A 17,820-nucleotide genomic window follows, 5' to 3' on the forward strand; every position below is an offset into this window, starting at 1 on the left:
CATCTGGCCGCAGGGCCTGACAAAGGGCCGGGGGACCTGCTGGGGGCGGGGGGGGGGGAGTGGGCCTGGGGGCCACCCACCCACCCACCCGGCCGCAGGCAGGCAGGCAGGCAGGCAGGCTCCCCACCCTGCCCGCCTGGCCGCAACCATAAATCCCCCACGCCAGCCGGCAGGACCCTCCCACGCCAGCCCCCTGCTGCAGCCGCACTGCTGCCTGCACCCGGGTGCACTGCTGCCTGCATGTAAACCCACCGCTGCCTGCACATAGACCCACCGCTGCCTGCACGTAAACCCACCGCTGCCTGCACCCAGGCCCACCGCTGCCTGCACGTAAACTCACCACTGCCTGCACATAAACCCACCACTGCCTGCACATAAACCCACCACTGCCTGCACATAGACCCACTGCTGCCTGCACCCGGGACCACCGCTGCCTGCATGTAGACCCACCGCTGCCTGCACGTAAACCCACCGCTGCCTGCACACAGACCCACCGCTGCCTGCACACAGACCCACCGCTGCCTGCACACAGACCCACTGCTGCCTGCACCCGAGCCCACCGCTACCTGCACCCGAGCCCACCGCTGCCTGCACGTAAACCCACCACTGCCTGCACCCGGGCCCACCGCTGCCTGCACCTAGACCCACCGCTGCTTTCACGTAGACCCACCGCTGCCTGCACCCAGACCCGCACCCTGCCCACGTGCACACCCGCACTCCCACACGTGCACACGCCCGGTGGGCTGGCACAGGCACACGCCCGGCCGCACCCACGGGTGCACCGACACCCCCCTGGCTGGGGCCCTGCAGCCCCTCGCCCCCCGGACCCCTCTGCTCACGCGGCTCCGGCCGGGCATCCCTCCCGCCCCCGGCACGGGCGCCCCGGGCACCCACCGACACCCCGCCCGCGGCGGCACATGGCGGCGCACCGTGGCCCTCGTGCGTGGCGTCGTGGCGCACGCGGCCGCACCGGGCAGGGGCACCCCGACCCGCGCCCCGCGCCGCCGCCCCGCACCTCCCGCCCCGCCGGTGGGGGCCGCGCCGGGCGAGCGAGGGGCGACCCGGGGGCGCCCCCCGGCTGCCGGGGCTCCACCGGCCCCACGCACCCTCCGGCCCCGCCGCTGCCGCCCCGCGGCCCCGCACCCCGCATCCCGCCGGGACCCCCCGCACACTCACCCCGCGGCCGAGCCGGTTGTCCATGGGGCCGGGGCCGGGCCGGGGGCTCCGCCGCCTCCGCTACCCGGCCCGGCCCCCGCGGAGCGGAGCTTGGGGGGGGTCTCGGCCCCCGTCACCGCCGCCCGGGCATCGCCCGCTCCGGCCCCGCCGCCGCCGCCGCCTTTGTGCGCTGCGCCCCGCGGTGCGGGGGGACGGGGCGGCCCCGGCGGGCGGGGACCCTCCGGTAACGGCCCCGGCGCTGCACCGGCTCGCAGGGGCCGACCCCGCCGCCCCCCCCCCCCCCCGGTACAATGCGGCCGCCCGCGTTAACCCTTCGGGCGCCGGGCGGCGCCGTTACCGGGGAAACCCCCGGGGACTCGCAGCCATCCCGGGCGGGGGGAGGGGAGCGGCGGCGTTCCCACCGCCCGCCCCGCGTCGCGCTGCACCGGGGGAGATGCCCTGGCGACCTCCGGTCCGCACCGCACCGCACCCCGCACCCCGCACCGGCACTGGCTGAGCCCGCCCCGGAGCCGGGCGCGCCCGCACCCTGCGAACCGGCACCGCAGCCCCACGGCGGCAGAGCCCCATAGCGGCACGGCCCCACGGCGGCACAGCCCCACAGCAGCACGGCCCCACGGCAGCACAGCCCCACGGCGGCACGACCCCTCCAGCTCTGGGGTTTCACCCCTCTGGGGTGCGCTGACCCCCACCCCAGCTCCAGCCCCCCGGATCATGGCGCTGCCAGCCAGCACCGCCGCAGCCTGCTGTGGTCATGGGGGGGGGGGCCCACGGCCTGATCCCCCAGAGGCTTTGGGGGCGCAGGGGGGTCCCTGGCCAGAGCGGCCGGGCTGGGCTCCAGCGATGCTGTGGCAAAGCCCCCCATCCACCTCCCCCGAGAGCTGGGATCCTCCTGGCCCGGAGCTCAGGGACCCCCCTGCTGCCTCTGCCCCGAAGCAGGAGGGACTGGGGGGGCGAGGGGCTGCCGGAGGCGCCAGGGTGGGGGTCTGCTCACACACTGCAAGCCCCCTCCTCAGCCTGCTTGGACCCAGCTCCGGCGCAGCAGACCCCCAGCCGGTGAGAGGCCCTGTGGGGCAGGGGGTCCTGCCCCGCACAAAGGAGCTGGTGCCCCTCGCCGGGCCCCGGGGAGCCGGGGGGGGCCGCTGTGCCAGAGCGTCGCGCCACGCTGGTGGATGGGGCTCCCTTGGGACCTCCCGGGAGCAGCGGGTGGAGGGGCCGGGGGCTTTGTCTGCTCGGCGGCTGGAGATGCTGCAGAGATTTACCGTATCCCGGCTCTCCTGCAGCACTGCACCGTCTTCCCCGCTTGGCCCCGGCACCTTCATGCTGCCGGCAGCGAGGAGCTCAGCACCCAGCGCTGGACCCCTGCGTGGATGCCCTGGCGAGGCACCAGGTCCTCTGAGGGGTCTTGGGCACCCCCAGCCAAACCGGGCCAAGCAGACAGGACCTGGGCCTGGCTGACGGTGCTGAGCTGGGCACTGCCAGCGGCCTCTGTGCCAGGGGGAGATGCATGGAGCACCGGTGTGCCGGAGAATGCTGATCACCACAAAGAGGGGCTGGCCTGGGGGGCTGCTCCCCACACCTGCCGCCCCGAGTCCCACGCCTCAGTCCATCGCCTCCAGCAGCGCAGCTCCCGCCCTCCTCCCCACTGCACCGTGGTGGGCACGCACCGGCCTTGGGACCCCCAGGCTCAGCCACTGGTGCTGGCCAGGCACCCCACGGCACCCCACGTGGCAGGGGGCAACGAGCTGGCTCCTTCGAAGGAGCCACTCACCGCCTCCCGTCCCGCACGCCTGCCGGGAGCTCGCCCGGCACGCTCCGCGGCCCCAGGTACCAGGGCTGGGGGGCGGCACAGGCGCCCCGGGCAGAGAGAGCCCGGCGTGGGGCACCGGGCGAGAGCGGTCGGCTGGAATCCGCAGCCTCAGATCCCGGGAGCCGGGTGGGTTTCTGCTCGGCCTCGGCTTTGTCTGCGCCGGGCCCGGGATGAATGGCCCTTTCAGTTTGTGCCGTCATGTGTGCGCGGCGAGGCCGTGTGCTCGCCAGGCCTCGAACAAAAGGAGCCGGCGAGGGACTGCTCGTGGGGCGGTGAGGAGGGGCCGGCGTGGCAGCCCCCGCCGCCGTGCTGCCGGGCGGTGGGAGCCGGTGGCCTGTGCTGGCCGGAGCTGGGGGGAGGACATGCCAGCACCCTCCCGGCTGTGGGCAGGGCAGGGCATGGGGGGCGGTGAGCCGAGGGGCACATGAGGTCTGGACAGGGGGGGACGTCACTGCACAGGGGACACCCCTCGTGTGGCCGCACGCCCCTCGCCTGGGTAGGGGGACGTGGCTGCGCACACCCTGTGTGCGGCTGCACACCCCTTGCACGGCTGCACGTACTTCACCTGGGCCAGGCGGCACGGCTGCATGCACCTTGCACGGCTGTGCACACCCCTTGCCTGGGCAGAAGGACATGGCTGCACACCCCTTGCACGGCTGCACACTCCTTGTGCATGGCTGCACGCCCCATGCAGGGCTGCACACCCCTTGCACGGCTGTGCAACCCCTCATCTGGGCAGGGGGACTCGGCTGCATGCTCCATGCATGTCTGCACACCCCTTGCACGGCTGCACACCCCTTGCCTGGGCAGGGAGACACGGCTGCACACCCCATGCACAGCTGCACACCCTTTGCATGGCTGCACACTCCCTGTGCATGGCTGCATACTCCATGCATGGCTGCACACCCCTTGCACGGCTGCACAATCCTTGCATGGCTGCACACTCCCCGTGCGTGGTTGCACACCCCTTGCCCAGCTGCACACCCCTTGCCTGGGCAGGGGGACACGGCTGCACACCCCATGCACGGCTGCACACCCCTTGCACACCCCTTGCACACCTCTTGCACACCCCTTGCACACCCTTTGCATGGCTGCACAGGCGCCCGGGCCGCGGGACAGAGCCGACCCCGGAGCAGAAGGCGGCCCCGCGGGCAGCGGGGCTCGGAGGCAGCGGTGCCGGGGGTGCCGGGGAGCAGGAACCGGGAGCATGGCACCCCCCCCCCCGGCCGGCCGGCGGGCACCGTCCTCCCTGTCGGGGACCGAGACCTCACTGGCCTCGGCGGAGCCGCGGGCCGGTCCCGCCGGGCTCGGGGCGGTTCCGCCGGCCGCCGCGTTCCCGGGGCGAGCCCGTTACCTGCAGCGCAGCGCCGGGCTCCGGCGGGGCGGGCAGCCCCTTCTCCACCGCGTCCAGCCAGCGCCGCAGGGCCGCCAGCTGCTCCGGCACCGCCGGCCTCCGCTGCCGCGCTCTGGGGAGAGAGCGGGACGCGCCGGGCTGCGGGGACACGCCGGGACACGCCGGGCTGCGGGGGGAGTCCCGCACGGCCACCGCAGCCCCCTGCCCGGCACCGCGCCGCGCCCCCGCCTCTGCCGCCTGCCCTGCCCGCGCCTCTGCCAAGGGGCGCCTCTGCCCCCCTGGGCTGCTCCGGGGTGGGAGAGGGGTGAGCCCGTCCCCCCGAGCCGTCCCCGTGTGCCCCTTGGCAGGAGACGCCGCGGCAAGGGCGGCCATCCCGGGGCTGCCGGTACCTCTGCCCGGGTCCGCGCCGTCGGCGGGATGAACCCAGCCCGTGTCCCCCCCGTGCCCGCCCCCAGCGCCGGTGGCAGCGCCCGGCCCCGTCCCTGCTGGCCCCGGGGGGACGTTTCTCGCCCGGGCAGTTGCCCCGCGCCCACCCGGTCCCGGCGGCTGAGCCAGACCCCCGGGGCGCTGCGGGATTCCCCCCTCCCCCGTCGTGGCGCGGATGCCCACGCACACGCATGCGGAGCCCGGCCCCGACGCGGCGCCCGCACCCCCGTACCTCTCCTCCTCCTCCCCGTCCGGCGGCGACCCCTCCACGTTCCCTCCGGAGAGACCGACGTCGTCCGCAGGACAGGGCGCCTGCAAGGAGAGCAGGGGACGGGGCGTCGGGGCCTGGCAGAGGGGCAGCAGGACGAGGCTCCGCCAGACCCCCCGGCACACCAGCGCTGGCGGCTCGGGGTGTCGCCGTGTGTCCCCCCAGGGACTGGCCTCTCCGCAGAGGGGCAGCCGCCGGCCCATCCTCAGCAGCCAGGGCAGAGCACCCCTGGCCGGGACCCCCGACCTCCGTCCTTCGCTCCAGCCTCGCAGCCTTCGCCCGCCATCACCGGTACCTGCGGCTTTTGGCTCTGCTCGTCTCGGTCTCCTCTGCTGGGACAAGCACCGCTCGGCGCGGCGATTCCTGCAGAGTGCACGGTCCGGCACCAGCTGAGCCCAAACCGAGCCGCGGCCAACTGACCCACAGCGCTTCCCAGCCCGGCCACTCGCCTGCCTCATACCACCACTGTCCCCGCCACCACCCCATTTCCCCAGCCCCACGCGCTCCAGGATCAGGCCCCTCTGCCCCAGTGTCCGGGGGAGGCAGCAGGGCCCGGGCAGGCAGGATGCGGCGGGAGGCGGGAGAGGATCACCCCAGTTTTGGGGATTTCCCAGCATCATGAGTTGAACCCGAATCAGCCTCGGGGCACCCTGCGCGCCCTCGGGCACCCTGGATGGCGGAGCCAGCCCCCGGAGCAACGGCGCCTCAGACAAGAGACGAGAGCAATGGCATCGTGGACGCCGGTGGAGCTGAGCCGAGGCGCCCTGGGGAGGCCCAGCTACGGCACAGGTGCCAAATGGGGCCAGCGGGGCCAAAGCCACCCCATGCAGGAGGAGCAGCCTCCAAACCCTGCCTCCCCCCACCAGCTCCCACTGGGACCCGCGTCCTCCCGGCAGAAACCTCCTTTGCTTCCGCGCCAGCACCAGAAGGTGCGGTGCAGGTAACTGCCGCGGCGGTGCAGGTAACATGTTCCCAGCCCTACGAGCCCTCCCCTTGCTGGCGATCACCGCGCTGCGGGGTGAGGCACCAGCCCGAGCTCTGCCAGCCCAGGAACCGCTGTCCATGGCAGACGTCCCCAAGGTCACCTCCGGCTGCGCCTCCCACTGCCACCGGCTGCCCGAGCCGTCGGAGGCCTCCCGGGGCCCTGGCTGTGCCACCAGCTCGGAGCCCGCACAGCCACACCAGTGGCTGCACGGCTTGGAGTGTCCCGAGGCTGCTCGGCACCACCGCCATCCCTGCTGCGGGCACCCTGGCCTGCGGAGCTGCCCGTGCCCGGTGGGACGGGCGACGCACCAGCACCGGCTGCAGCCCTGCGGTGAGCAGCACCGCTGCCCCGCTCGCACCCCCGGGACCGGCAGCAAGGACAGGGGTGGATGTGCCAGCCCAGCCGACACCAGTCCCTGGCACGGACTGCGCCGTGCTGCTCAATGGCGGGCACGTCACCACGAGGCGGTGCTGCCCTTGGCCGGCATGTGTCGGGATTTCGCTGGGGCGAGGCAGGGACCCACCTGCGGCGACCGGGCTCCGTGCCCCAGGGCTGGGGGGTCTTGGGGTCCCTGCACGCGTGGAGGGAGCAGAGCTGGGCACCTTGTCTCCCTAACGAAGGGTTTGGCATCCCGGCGAGGGCGGGAGGCGGGGGAGAGGCCGGCCCGGCTTTGTGGCCACTGGGCAAAGCTGCATGGAGAGTTCCCAGAGCCGGCAGTGCCCGGGGCGGTGGGCGCATGGAGATGGCAGCTGGTGTGGGCCAGCGGGGCCGAGCCCCGCTTGGGACGGCAGCCACGGGTCCCACGCGCCGGATCGCAGCCAGAGACAGCGGCTGCAGCAGGATGGGGCGGCGCAGGCAGCGGTGCCGCCGCTCGCGCAGTGACAGGCGAGCACCCGCACGCTCAGGACGTGAGAAACCGTGGGGCACGGGGTGCCTGGCACAGCCCGGCTCGGCCGTGGCACACCAGGGCTGGGCCAGGGGGCTTCACCCTGGACGCAGAGGGCTCTCGGTGGTCTCATGGGGTTTGTGAGAGGCGCCCGGCCTCGAGGGGGGACCAGGAAGGTGCGGTGGGAGCAGGGAATATCCGAGGGGCAGCGCGGTGGGGCACAGCCCTGGGCTGCCCGTGCCCTCCTCCCGGAGCAGCCCCTGCTGCCCTCCCTGAGCCCCCCACGGGCCTAGCAGCCCGTGACCGCCCCTGGCACAGGGGATGCTTCCCCCGACAGTCCCCCCAGCCTGGCTGCATCCAACGGCCACGTCCCGGCGCAGCCGGCTGCAGGCCGGCGTGGAGGGATGCGCTGCTAATTGCAGGTGCCTGATGCAATTAACGGGCTCCCCGGCTGCTGCCATCTGGCCCCGCTGGCCTCGCGCTCCCCACCTGGGGGCCGACACACTCGGGTGACCCCGTCCCCGTCCCGCTGCTCCCGGGCAGACCCCACCGGCCCCGGGACCTCGCACGGGTCCGTCTCCGGTGCTCCCGGCCCTGCCGCAGGATGGGAGAGCAGTGGCACCCGGCTCACGGGCTGGAAAGACTCCAGGAGCCGCCCAAGGCAGCGCGAGGGAACCTCCACGGCTGCGCCGACGTCCCCCAGGTTTGCCCGAACGAACGCTGCGGTCCCACCACGACTGGCTCGCCCATGTCCCCCCCGACAAGGGCTCCCCGACCACTGCCGTCCCAGCCACGATGGCTCCGGCACTGCCAGGCTAAGGGGGCACCCATGGCACCCGCTCCGGGCAGAGGCCAAGGCACCGGCGGGCACAGCCCCGGCCCGGCAGCAGCACACATCGGCACAGGGCACGAGCGCCCTGGGGGACCGTGGGCACTGCCCTGCCCGGAGCCCCACCCGTGCCAAGGACGCGGCCTCAGAAGCCTCCGCACCACCGGCCGCGCCGGCTCACTGCTGCTCCCCGTCCCCAAAGCCAGGGACCCGCTGAGACGGGGCTGCGGCCTCCTGGCGCAGGAGACACCCCGGCCGCGTTGCACCCACACTCACCGGGACAGCTGGGCAGCTCTGGGGACAACCCCCCGGCACCGGGTGCTGTGGGGATGCGCGGGCACGGCTGTACACGAGCCTGGCACAGCACTGGTGCCAGGAGCTGGTCAGACCTCCGCGGAGCACCCCGGCACGCTCCACCACGACCCGTGCGGCCCACGGCGAGGCCGGGGCACGGCCGCTGGCGGGGAGCTGCGAGGGCGAACAGACCACGCGGAGCTGCCGGCTGGTTTCATAGGATCTCTTTTACTGACCTCGCTGGGGAGAGCCATGGGTCCATACTGCATGTTTTACAAACACTTCGTGGTATATACAAGTCAGGTTTTAGTGTTTTGCCCCTCAAAAAAAAGAGATGCTTTTGGATTATTGATCAGCCCCGGCTGCCCTGATGAGAAATGATCGGGAAATCGGGGGAGCGCAGGGCCCCGGCCCGGGCTGGGCTTCGGTACAGTCGCCCACACCAGCATGTCATGCAAAAGCAAAACTGGATAATGAGAGTAATAACAGCGACGAATGCGGAGGAATAACATGAACTCGATTTACAGGTGGCAGATGAGAGCAGGCGGGGAGGAGGAGAGGTGCTGCGGAGATCCCCCGGTGAGCTGTGGCGCCGTGCCGGCAGGCCGGCCCTGGGGAGGAGGGGGTGCGCCGCGGGCACGCTGGCAGGGGGCGAGGGGAGGGCCAGGCGACCGCACGGGTGCCTCTCGGGGGGCCGGGGGGGCCCCGCCGCCGCGTCACTTATTGCTTCTGGGCCCCCGAGCGTGGCAGGGGGACGGGGGCTGCGTGCTGCCAGGGGGCAGGGGCAGCGGGAGGGCCGGGGCACCCCGCTGCCGGCCAGGGGGGCTCCGGTGCCGCGGGGCAGCCCCCGCACCCGGGCAGTGCCGGTGCCCGGTCTCTGCCCGGGGACTCTGGTGAGTGGACAGGGAGAGAGGGAGCACGTCCCAGTGTCCTCAAGTGCGGTCCCACTCGCCCCAGGGCGGGGGCACGGGCTCCGTGGCAGCGGTGAGGGGAGTTGGGATGGACATCCAGCCACACTAAAACAAAGCGAACAGAAGAGATGGGATGAGACAGGGGGACTGGTCCATGAGATGAAGCCATCGAGCCCAGCCGGCAGCGCCACGCGCCCGCCCCGCGCCAGCCTGCTCGCCCCGGCGCTGCCCGTCCGGCACAGCCGCGGCTGCCAAGCCTTCGCCGTGGGCAACCGCCCCCCAAACTGTGCTTGGAGGGAAACGATCCCCCCCCACCCCGGTCACCTCGGTGTCGCCGCCTGGAGAACGCAGCGCCCCACTAAAGCCCCAGCCCCGGCCCGGCGAGCCGCAGGACGGCTCCGAAGAGAGAGAGAGCGGAAAGGTCGGCGTTACCTGTGCCGGTGAGCGCGGCCGGGGAGGCGCCGCGTCCCGGGCTCCCCTCGAGCCCATCCACGACTTGCGGACGTCGGAGACCCAGCTGAGGAACTCGCCCAGCGGCAAGGGGACTTCTTTGGCGGGACTGGAAAAAGACGTCTGCCAGAGAGAGAGCGCGTTACTGCGGGGGCAAGGGGGGCGCGGAACGCCAGGAGGGAAGGAGTTACCACGAGGCGGCCCAGAGGAGGCCGGTTTTACAGAAATCCGCCTTTTTTCTAACCAGAGAGCACGCCGGGCTGCTGCGGCGTCCCACGACCCACCCTGCGCTCGGAGGGTCCCGTGGCCTCCACGGCCCCTCGAGAGGGTCCGGAGAACCCCCGTGGTGAGGCAGGGGGTGCGCACGGCCGGGCAGCGGCTGGGGTCTGGGCGCAGGAGCCGCGCGCGGCGCCGGGCTGGCTTTGGCAGCGCGGGCTGTGCCGAGCTCGGGCGCGGGCTCTGGCGGACGCCTGTCAATTCATGAAGCCACATCAGTGTTAAGAAATCGAAATCAACCTTGTGCAGAGCACTTCCCAGATACACGGACAGACAGACAGACAGACAGACGGGCAGGCGGGCAGGCAGCTGCCGGCACGGCCGCCGGCTGCGGCGACGCGAGCCACGCGGGGCCGGGAGAGCCAAGCGCGGCGGCCGGGCGGGCGGGCTGGCGGAGGCGGCGGCAGCGGACACGCAGCGAAGCCCCTCGGCAGGCGAAGCCCCTCGGCGGGCGAAGCAGCGGGGCGGAGGCAGGTCCCTCCGCGCGGCACGGAAGCACCGGGGCAGCGCCAGCGCGCACTTACGGTCGGGGTGGCGGGGATGTGCTGGGAGGCCGAGCCAGGGAGCCGGGGCAGCTCGGGAGCCGGGGCGCGGAGCCCCCTCCTCGCCGTGCTGAGGGCGGGTGGAAGGGGTCCAGGCGAGGGCTCTGGGGCCGGTGCGGAGCGTCTGGCTGTCCGGTGCCAAGCGGCGGGGAGCCCGCGATGCCCTCCTCCGTCCTGCCGGCAAGCCGGCTGCGGTGCGCCGCGGGGACAGGGTGATCTCCTCCTTCAGGGTGCGGGGGTGAAGCCGGCAGGGTTCATTACAAAAGAGTCGCTGAGTGGTCAGATGGAAAAGACAGAACTGTTTTCCTGTTTCCCGGCTCTGCCTCGCCGGGTCCAGGCGGGACGGGCTCGGCAGAGGGCAGGAGCGGCAGCAGGCTCCGGGGCGGCAGGTCGGCGAGGGTAGTGTGTTTTCTCTCTCATCTCTTAATATACAAATACTGTCAGAACAATCGCATATATTAATATATTAGTCTAGTCTTTTTGGTTAAACTTTAGGCACTGCTTTGGAAGAAGAACGGAGTTTAAGGATTAAAAAACCAAAACGCTAGTGATCAGCCAGCAGCGTTGCCACATGCGGAGCGGGCGAGGCGGCGGGTTCCTCGGGCAGGGGCCGGCGGGGTTCAGGCCACGTGGAGCGGGGGCCCGGGCAGCCTGGGGTGCTCCCCGCCCACCTCCCGCCCGCAGCTCCGGCTCCAGAGGGCAAGGGCGGCCGCCTCCACGGCGCTCTGGGGACCCGCCGTGTATCTGCGCCCGAAGCTTGAGGAAGAGTAGGAGGAGGAAGAGAAGGTCATGGAGAAGCCGGAGCCGGTGGCGTCGAAGCTGCCTCGCCGGGAGCCCGACCGGGACCCAGTCCGGGAGCCCGACCGCGAGCCGGAAGTGGAGCCGGCGCTGCTGACGTTGTAGGGGCTGTAGTAGCCCTTGCTGGACTGGGAGGAGGCCTCCAGCAGCCGCAGGCCGGTCCCGTCCTCGATCATGCTGCGGTCCATCGCGTCCTTGTAGGAAATCTTGAGCTTGGTTTTGGGGCAGGTGAGATACTTGGAGTAGGTGTTCACGTCCCGCAGCTTCTGGGCCGTGCGCGTGTCGATGGTGCCCTTCTGCAGCGCCTCGTCCAAGGAGACGCGGCCCTCGACGTCGGGCTCGATCAGGCCCCCTGTCAGGTACTGCACCTCCAGGAAGCGCTGCCCGGCCTCGTAGTACAGCCAGCCCTTCTTCAGGGCCTGGGCCGCCGACATCTTCGTCTTGGTCCGCGGGTCCTCGAAGCCGTAGAAGGCCTTCTGTGCCAGGTTGATGCGGTCCACCATGATTTTGTCGACCAGGCCCTTGTTGACCGCGTCGGCGACGGAGCATTTATCCCCGGTGTTGGGGTCGATGATGCCCCCAGTGCAGGCCTGGGCTTCCAGCAGCCTCTGCCCCGTGATGTTGTCCACGAGGTTGCGGCGCATCGCCTCCGTGATGGACACCTTCTCCAGCGTGTCCGTGTCCAGGATGCCGGCCACCGGCCCCGTCTCCTCGGTCGGGTCGCTCCACATGGAGATCTGCGTTCGCGTCGGGGCCGGGCTGACGGTGTAGGAGGAGGACGATCCCACGGAGGACGACCGCGACCGGAAGCCACTCATGTTGCCGGAGAGCATGTCCGCAAACTCAGTGATGGAGAGGGTGCCCGAGCGGTACTGGTCCAGGGCCGACTGGTCGATCAGGCCCTTGCCGATGGCGTCGTCGATGTCGTACTGGCGCCCCGAGCGCCTGTCGATGATCATCGACTTCACCACGCCGTCGGAGGAGGAGGTGGTGATCTCCTCCCACTCGCACTCCTGCTCCGACAGCTCCAGGTAGGTCTGGTGGTCGATGAGGCCCTTGCGGTAGGCTTCGTACACGGACATCTCCTTGCCTGTCTCCGGGTCGACGATCACCACCCTGCGCTTGCGGACGGAGGACTTGGAGGAGGTCTTCCTCTCCCGCTTCTTCTCCTTCAGGGGCAGGAGGCAGAGGCCGGTCTCCGAGTCGGTGATGCACCGCTCCATGAGCTGCAGGTAGGTGAGGTTCTCCTCTGTGTTGGGGTCAAAGAAGCCCTTGGTGTCATCGCTGGGATCCAACAGGATCTCGTTCATCTCCTCGTCGAAGAGGCCCCTCTTGTAGGCAATTTCCACGGGGAGGCGGTGGCTCTCCTCGGGATCGATGATGCCTCCCGTGGCGATCTGGGCCTCGAGCAAGCGGATCCCGTGGTCCTTCAGGATCAGACCCTTCTTCATGGCCTGGAAGAGGGAGATGAGCTTTCCGGAGTAGGGATCGCGGTAGCCGGTGACCGCCCTCTCAGCGGAAAGCAGCTTGTCCTTGAACTCAGGGCCCACGATGCCCATCCGCACAGCTTCCTCCACCGTCAGCTTGAGGCCCTTGATGGGGTCAATCACGTACCCCGTGGCTGCCTGCGCCTCCAGCAGCTCGAACGCGGTGCCTGGCCTGATGATACCCTTCTTCATGGCCTGGTACACGGACAGCCGCTCCTTCGTCGAGTCCACGAAGACGCCAGCGATGCAGCTGGTGCCCTCCAGGAACTTCTTCAGGTTCTTGGAGACCTCCTCGATGGAGGTGAGGCCCTCCTGCAGGCGCTGCGCAGTGGCTTCGTCCATCACCTGCGAACGGACCAGCTCCTCCACGGTGATCTGCTTCCGCAGCCCCCGGAAGGTGAGCTTCCTCGTGTCGCAGAGCGGGAGCAGGAGGAGCCCGCTGTTCTCGTCCTTCCGGCACCGCTTCAGCAGCTGCGTGTAGCTGAGCTTCTCCTCTGTGGACGGGTCCACATAGCTTCGCACCTCGCTGGGCTCGGACAGCATGTCGTACGTGTCCTTGTTGATGAAGCCCCGCTGGTAGGCCACCTCCAGGGGCAGATGGAAGCCCAGGTGCGGGTCGATGATGCCACCGGTGGCGATCTGGGCATCCAGGAGCTTGAGGGCCTCTTCGCTGGGAATGAGGTCTTTCTTCATGGCCTGGAAGATGGAAATCTTCTGTTCGCTGTACGGGTCTCTGTAACCGGTCACGGCCCTCTCTGCAGACAGGAGCCGGTCGTGGATCTCGGGCCCCACCACGCCTTTCCTGACCGCTTCGTCAACGGTCAGCATCTCATTCTTCGTGGGGTCGATCATGAAACCGGTGGCAGCCTGGGCCTCCAGGAGGGAGCGGGCCACTTCGGAGTTGATAAGCCCCTTCTTCAGCGCCTGGTAGATGCTGAGCTTCTGCTTGGAAGAGGGGATGTAGATGCCAGCCACGCAGCCCGACCCGTAGAGGTACTTCCAGATCGCCTCCACGTCCAGGAGCTCCCGGAAGGTTTTGGAGCCTTGCTTCAGCAGGTTGTAGATGTCTTGAGAGATGATCTTGGCCTCGTAGAGGTCCTCGGCCGTGATGCGGCGCCGGACGTAGTCATAGGACATGAGATTCTGCTGCCTGATGATCTCAGTCTTCTCGATGATCTCGATGATGATGATGATCATGCGCTCCTTGGACACGCGGCCCGACTGGAACTCCTCCATGAGCTGCTTCCGCTGCTCCTCGGGCAGCAGGTCCGAGTGCATGATCTCCCACAGCGACATGGAGGAGCCCGCCCTGCTGCCCACGGGGATGTCCACCTGCGTCTCCTCAAACACCTTCCGCGTCTCAGCCTCTGTGTACACCTGGGTGGTCTCCACAACCGCAGGCTTCTCGGGCTCCCGCAGCGGCAGCAAGTACAGGCCCGTCTCAGGATCCTCGATGCACTTCTCCTTCAGCTGCAGGTAGGTGAGGTTCTCGTGGGTGTTGGGGTCGAAGAAGCCCTTGGTGTCATCGGTGGGGTCGGAGAGGGTCCGGTTCATCTCCTCGTCAAGGTAGCCCCGCTTGTAGGCCACCTCCACGGGCAGGCGGTGGCTGTTGACGGGGTCAATGATGCCGCCGGTGGCGATCTGGGCCTCGAGCAGGCGGATGCCGTGCTCCTTGACGATGAGTCCTTTCTTCATGGCCTGGAAGAGGGAGATGGTGTTGCCCGAGTAGGGGTCCTTGTACCCAGTGACAGCCTTCTCAGCGGACAGCAGCTTCTCATGCAGTTCAGGCCCGACGACACCGGCCTTGACCGCCTCGTTGACGTAGAGTTTCCGGTTCTTCACCGGGTCGATCAAGAACCCGGTCGCTGCCTGGGCCTCCAGGAGGACCACGGCGGTGCTGGGCCTCAGCAGGTTCCTCTTCATGGCCTCGTAGATGTTCAGCTTCTCCTTGGTCGCTTCCACGTAGACGCCGGCAATGCAGTCGCTGCCGTGCAGGAATCTCCTCACCGCATCGGTCTCGGAGAGGTCCTTCACGGATTTCTTGCCTTCCTTCAGCTGCTCGTACTGGGCTTTGCTGATGATGCGGGACTCCACCAGCTCGCTGGCAGGTACAGGTGCCCGGAGGCCGCTGAACGTCAGCTTCTCCTGCTTTTTGGTCTCTGCCTCCTCGATGATGGTGATCACGATCTTGATGATCTTCTCGATGGTCACCTTGCCAGTCTTGTACTGTCGGAGGAGCTCCCGCCTGTGCTCCTCCGTAAAGTACTCGGAGTGGATCAGCTCCCAGATGGTCATCGTCTGGCCCTTCATGCTGCCCACTGGGACCTCTACAGTCGCCTTGTCAAAGCACTCCTTCGCCTGGCTGTCCGTGTAGACCTCCTCCTGCTGCGACTGGATGGCTTTGTCCGACAGGGGCAGCAGGCAGAAGCCAGTCTGCTTGTCACGGTGGCAGTTCTTCTGCAACTGGGCGTAGGTGAGGTGCTCCTGGGTGTTGGGACAATAGAAAGCCTTGGCATCGGACAGAGCCTCGTTCATCTCCGGACTGAAGTAGCCCCGCTTGTAGGCGACCTCGAGCGGGAGCCGGTGGCTGTTCACCGGGTCGATGATGCCCCCAGTGGCGAGCTGGACGTCCAGCAGACGGACCCCGGTGTCGCCGGGGATGAGGCCCTTCTGGAGCGCTTGGAAGAGGGAAACCGTCTGGCCCGTGTAGGGATCCTTGTAGCCAGTCACCGCCTTCTCTGCGGACAGCAGCTTCTCGTGAAACTCGGGCCCCACCACCTCGGCCTTCACCGCCTCATCAACGGAGAACAGCTTGTTCCTCACAGGGTCAATGATGTAACCAGTGGCAGCCTGCGCTTCCAGCAGGGACAGGGCAATCTCCTGCTTCAGCAGGTTTCTCTTCAGGGCGTCATAGAAGGTGAGCTTCTGGCCAGTTGACTCCACCAGGATGCCGGCAATGGCACCCGTGCCCTTCAGGTACGGTCGCACGGACTCCATCTCCGCCACATCCTTCACAGACTTCTTGCCCTGGTGCAGCTGGTTGTAGAGGTCCTTGTTGATGATTTTGCTTTCCAGCAGCTCGGCGGCAGGCACCGGGGCCCGGAGGCCCTCAAAGCACATTTGGCTCTTTTTCTCGCTTTCCTCCACAACCGTGATGATGATCTTGATGATCTTCTCCACCGTGATCTTGCCGGTCCTGTACTGCTGGATTAGGTCCCGCCTTTGGTCCTCAGTGAAGTATTCAGAGTTGATGATCTCCCAGATGGTCACTGTCTTCCCTTGAAACTTGCCAAACGGTGCTGTCACCGTGGCCTTCTTGAAGACGTCCTTAGCTTCTTTGTCGGTGTAGACCAGCTCTCTTGCTTTGGCTGCCTGGTCAGTGAGCGGCAGAAGGCACAGCCCCGTGTCCGGGTCAGTCACGCACCGCTCCATGAGCTGCAGGTAGGTGAGGTTCTCCTGTGTGTTGGGGTCAAAGAAGCCCTTGGTGTCATCGGTGGGGTCGGAGAGGACCTGGTTCATCTCCTGGTCGAAGTAGCCCCGCTTGTAGGCCACCTCCACGGGCAGGCGGTGGCTGTGCACGGGGTCGATGATGCCGCCGGTGGCGATCTGGGCCTCGAGCAGGCGGATGCCGTGCTCCTTGACGATGAGCTCCTTCTTCATGGCCTGGAAGAGGGAGATCTTGTCACCCGTGTAGGGATCCTTGTAGCCGGTTACCGCCCGTTCAGCAGACAGCATCTTGTTGTGCAGTTCTGGCCCAATCACTCCCTCTCTCACCGCCTCGTTCACCGAGAGCCTTGCGTTTCGCACAGGGTCGATGAGGAAGCCAGAGGCAGCCTGCGCTTCCAGGAGGACCAGCGCGGTGCCCGGGCTGAGCAGCTTCTTCTTCATGGCTTCATAGATGCTCATCTTCTGATTGGTGGGTTTGATTAACAAACCAGCGATGCTGCTCTTGCCCTGCAGGTACTTCTTGATGTCTTCCCTCTGTGAAAGCTCGTCAACACTCACAACGCCCTTCGCCAACTTGTCCAAGCTCTCCTTGCTCAAAATGCCGGCGTCGGCCAGCTTCTCCGCAGACACTTTCTGACGGATGCCGTCAAACGCGAACTCGGGCTCCCCGTCCTGCACTAAGCCATCCACCGCGTCCCTGCCGTTGGGCACAGCTTTGATATCCGGCAGCTGCGTCATCGTAACCGTGGCCTCCTCGGGCAGGTCGTCCGTCTGGATCATGATCTCTCGTGTCTGGGCCAGGGCGGCCTTGTACTCTTCCTGCATCTGCTCGAGCCTCTCCCTGAGCTTCTTGTTCTCCTCCTCCAGGAGTTTCTCCTGCTGCTGCCGCTGTCTCTCCAGCTGCTGCAGCTCCTCCTGCTTGTGCCGGACGTTTTCTTCCGCTTCCTTCTGGTGCTTCTTGGCTTCGTCCAGCATGGCTTTCAACTGCTGCTTCTCCTGCTCCATCTCCTTCTGCTGCCGCTCCTGCTCCGCCTTCAGGTTCTGGGCTTTGTTCACCTCGTCTTTAAAGAGCTTCTCCAGCTTCGTTTTCTCCTCCTCGATGAACTTCTCCTTCTGCAGCAGGGCATCCTTCTCCGTCAGGAAGGTCTGCTGGAGGAGCTGGGTCTCCTGGCGGAGCTGCGCCTGCTGGGCCACCTGCATCTGGGGTGGGAGAGAGGACAGCACGGTCAGGTGGCAGCGTCTGCCCAGGAGGGCAGCACTGGTGGGGCAGCGGGGGTGGGCCGGGGTGGGACGATGGGCAACAGGGGTGGCACAGGGCTGGTAGGGGGGTAGAGTCACCCAACCACTCCGCTACAGAGGTTAAGAGTTGGGGGAGCGGAGCTGGGGTTAAGGAGCCACAGCAAACGACACAGGGGTGGAAGGAGCAGCGACAAGGCACGAGTTCTTCTGTGGGGTCAGGGGCTGGGAGCTGGGGACAGCTCTCGTCTACGGAGAGGAGTAAAGCAGGGTGCGCCAGGGGGCCGAAAAGCTGGTGCAGGCGGTGGGGATCACCCCTCTGCAGCAGGAGCTGCTGGCAGCAGGAGAGGGCAGGGGGTGGTCGGTCCTGCTCCGACCCCTCGCTGCGGGGTTGGCCTCGCTGAGCCGATGCTGGCTCTGTGCACACCCTTGACCCGCACGTGGGGGTCCTGGTCCTGCCCCGCAAGCAGCTGCTCACCGGGACCCATGGCAGGGCGGGTTGGACGCTGGGGCGGGAGGCTCAGTGACGCCTCTGCCTCCCCAGCGATGCCAGGAGCCGGCTCCACGCCCACCGGGTGCAGGGCGCAGCTCCAGGGCCGGAGGCTCCTTGGGGACCGGCCAGCGCGGCTCCCAGAGCCTGGCTGGCCA

At 68.5% G+C, this 17,820-nt stretch overlaps 1 protein-coding gene across 1 annotated transcript in view; it reads right to left on the minus strand.

The window, feature by feature from the left end:
• Nucleotides 1-8,856: 8,856 nt before the first annotated feature.
• PLEC (plectin) overlaps nucleotides 8,857-17,820 on the minus strand; it is a 42,943-nt gene continuing 33,979 nt past the window's right edge. The window contains exons 32-35 of the mRNA XM_086466027.1: nucleotides 10,876-17,136; nucleotides 10,187-10,378; nucleotides 9,369-9,509; nucleotides 8,857-9,041 (exon numbers count right to left, since the gene is read on the minus strand). Of these exons, the coding sequence (XP_086322153.1) occupies nucleotides 8,958-9,041; nucleotides 9,369-9,509; nucleotides 10,187-10,378; nucleotides 10,876-17,136 (6,678 nt within the window). The 3' untranslated portion in view covers nucleotides 8,857-8,957. The remainder of the gene's footprint in view (nucleotides 9,042-9,368; nucleotides 9,510-10,186; nucleotides 10,379-10,875; nucleotides 17,137-17,820) is intronic.

Source organism: Leptosomus discolor, chromosome 5, assembly GCF_034619465.1.
Source record: "Leptosomus discolor isolate bLepDis1 chromosome 5, bLepDis1.hap2, whole genome shotgun sequence".
NCBI classification, from domain to species: Eukaryota; Metazoa; Chordata; class Aves; order Leptosomiformes; family Leptosomidae; genus Leptosomus; species Leptosomus discolor.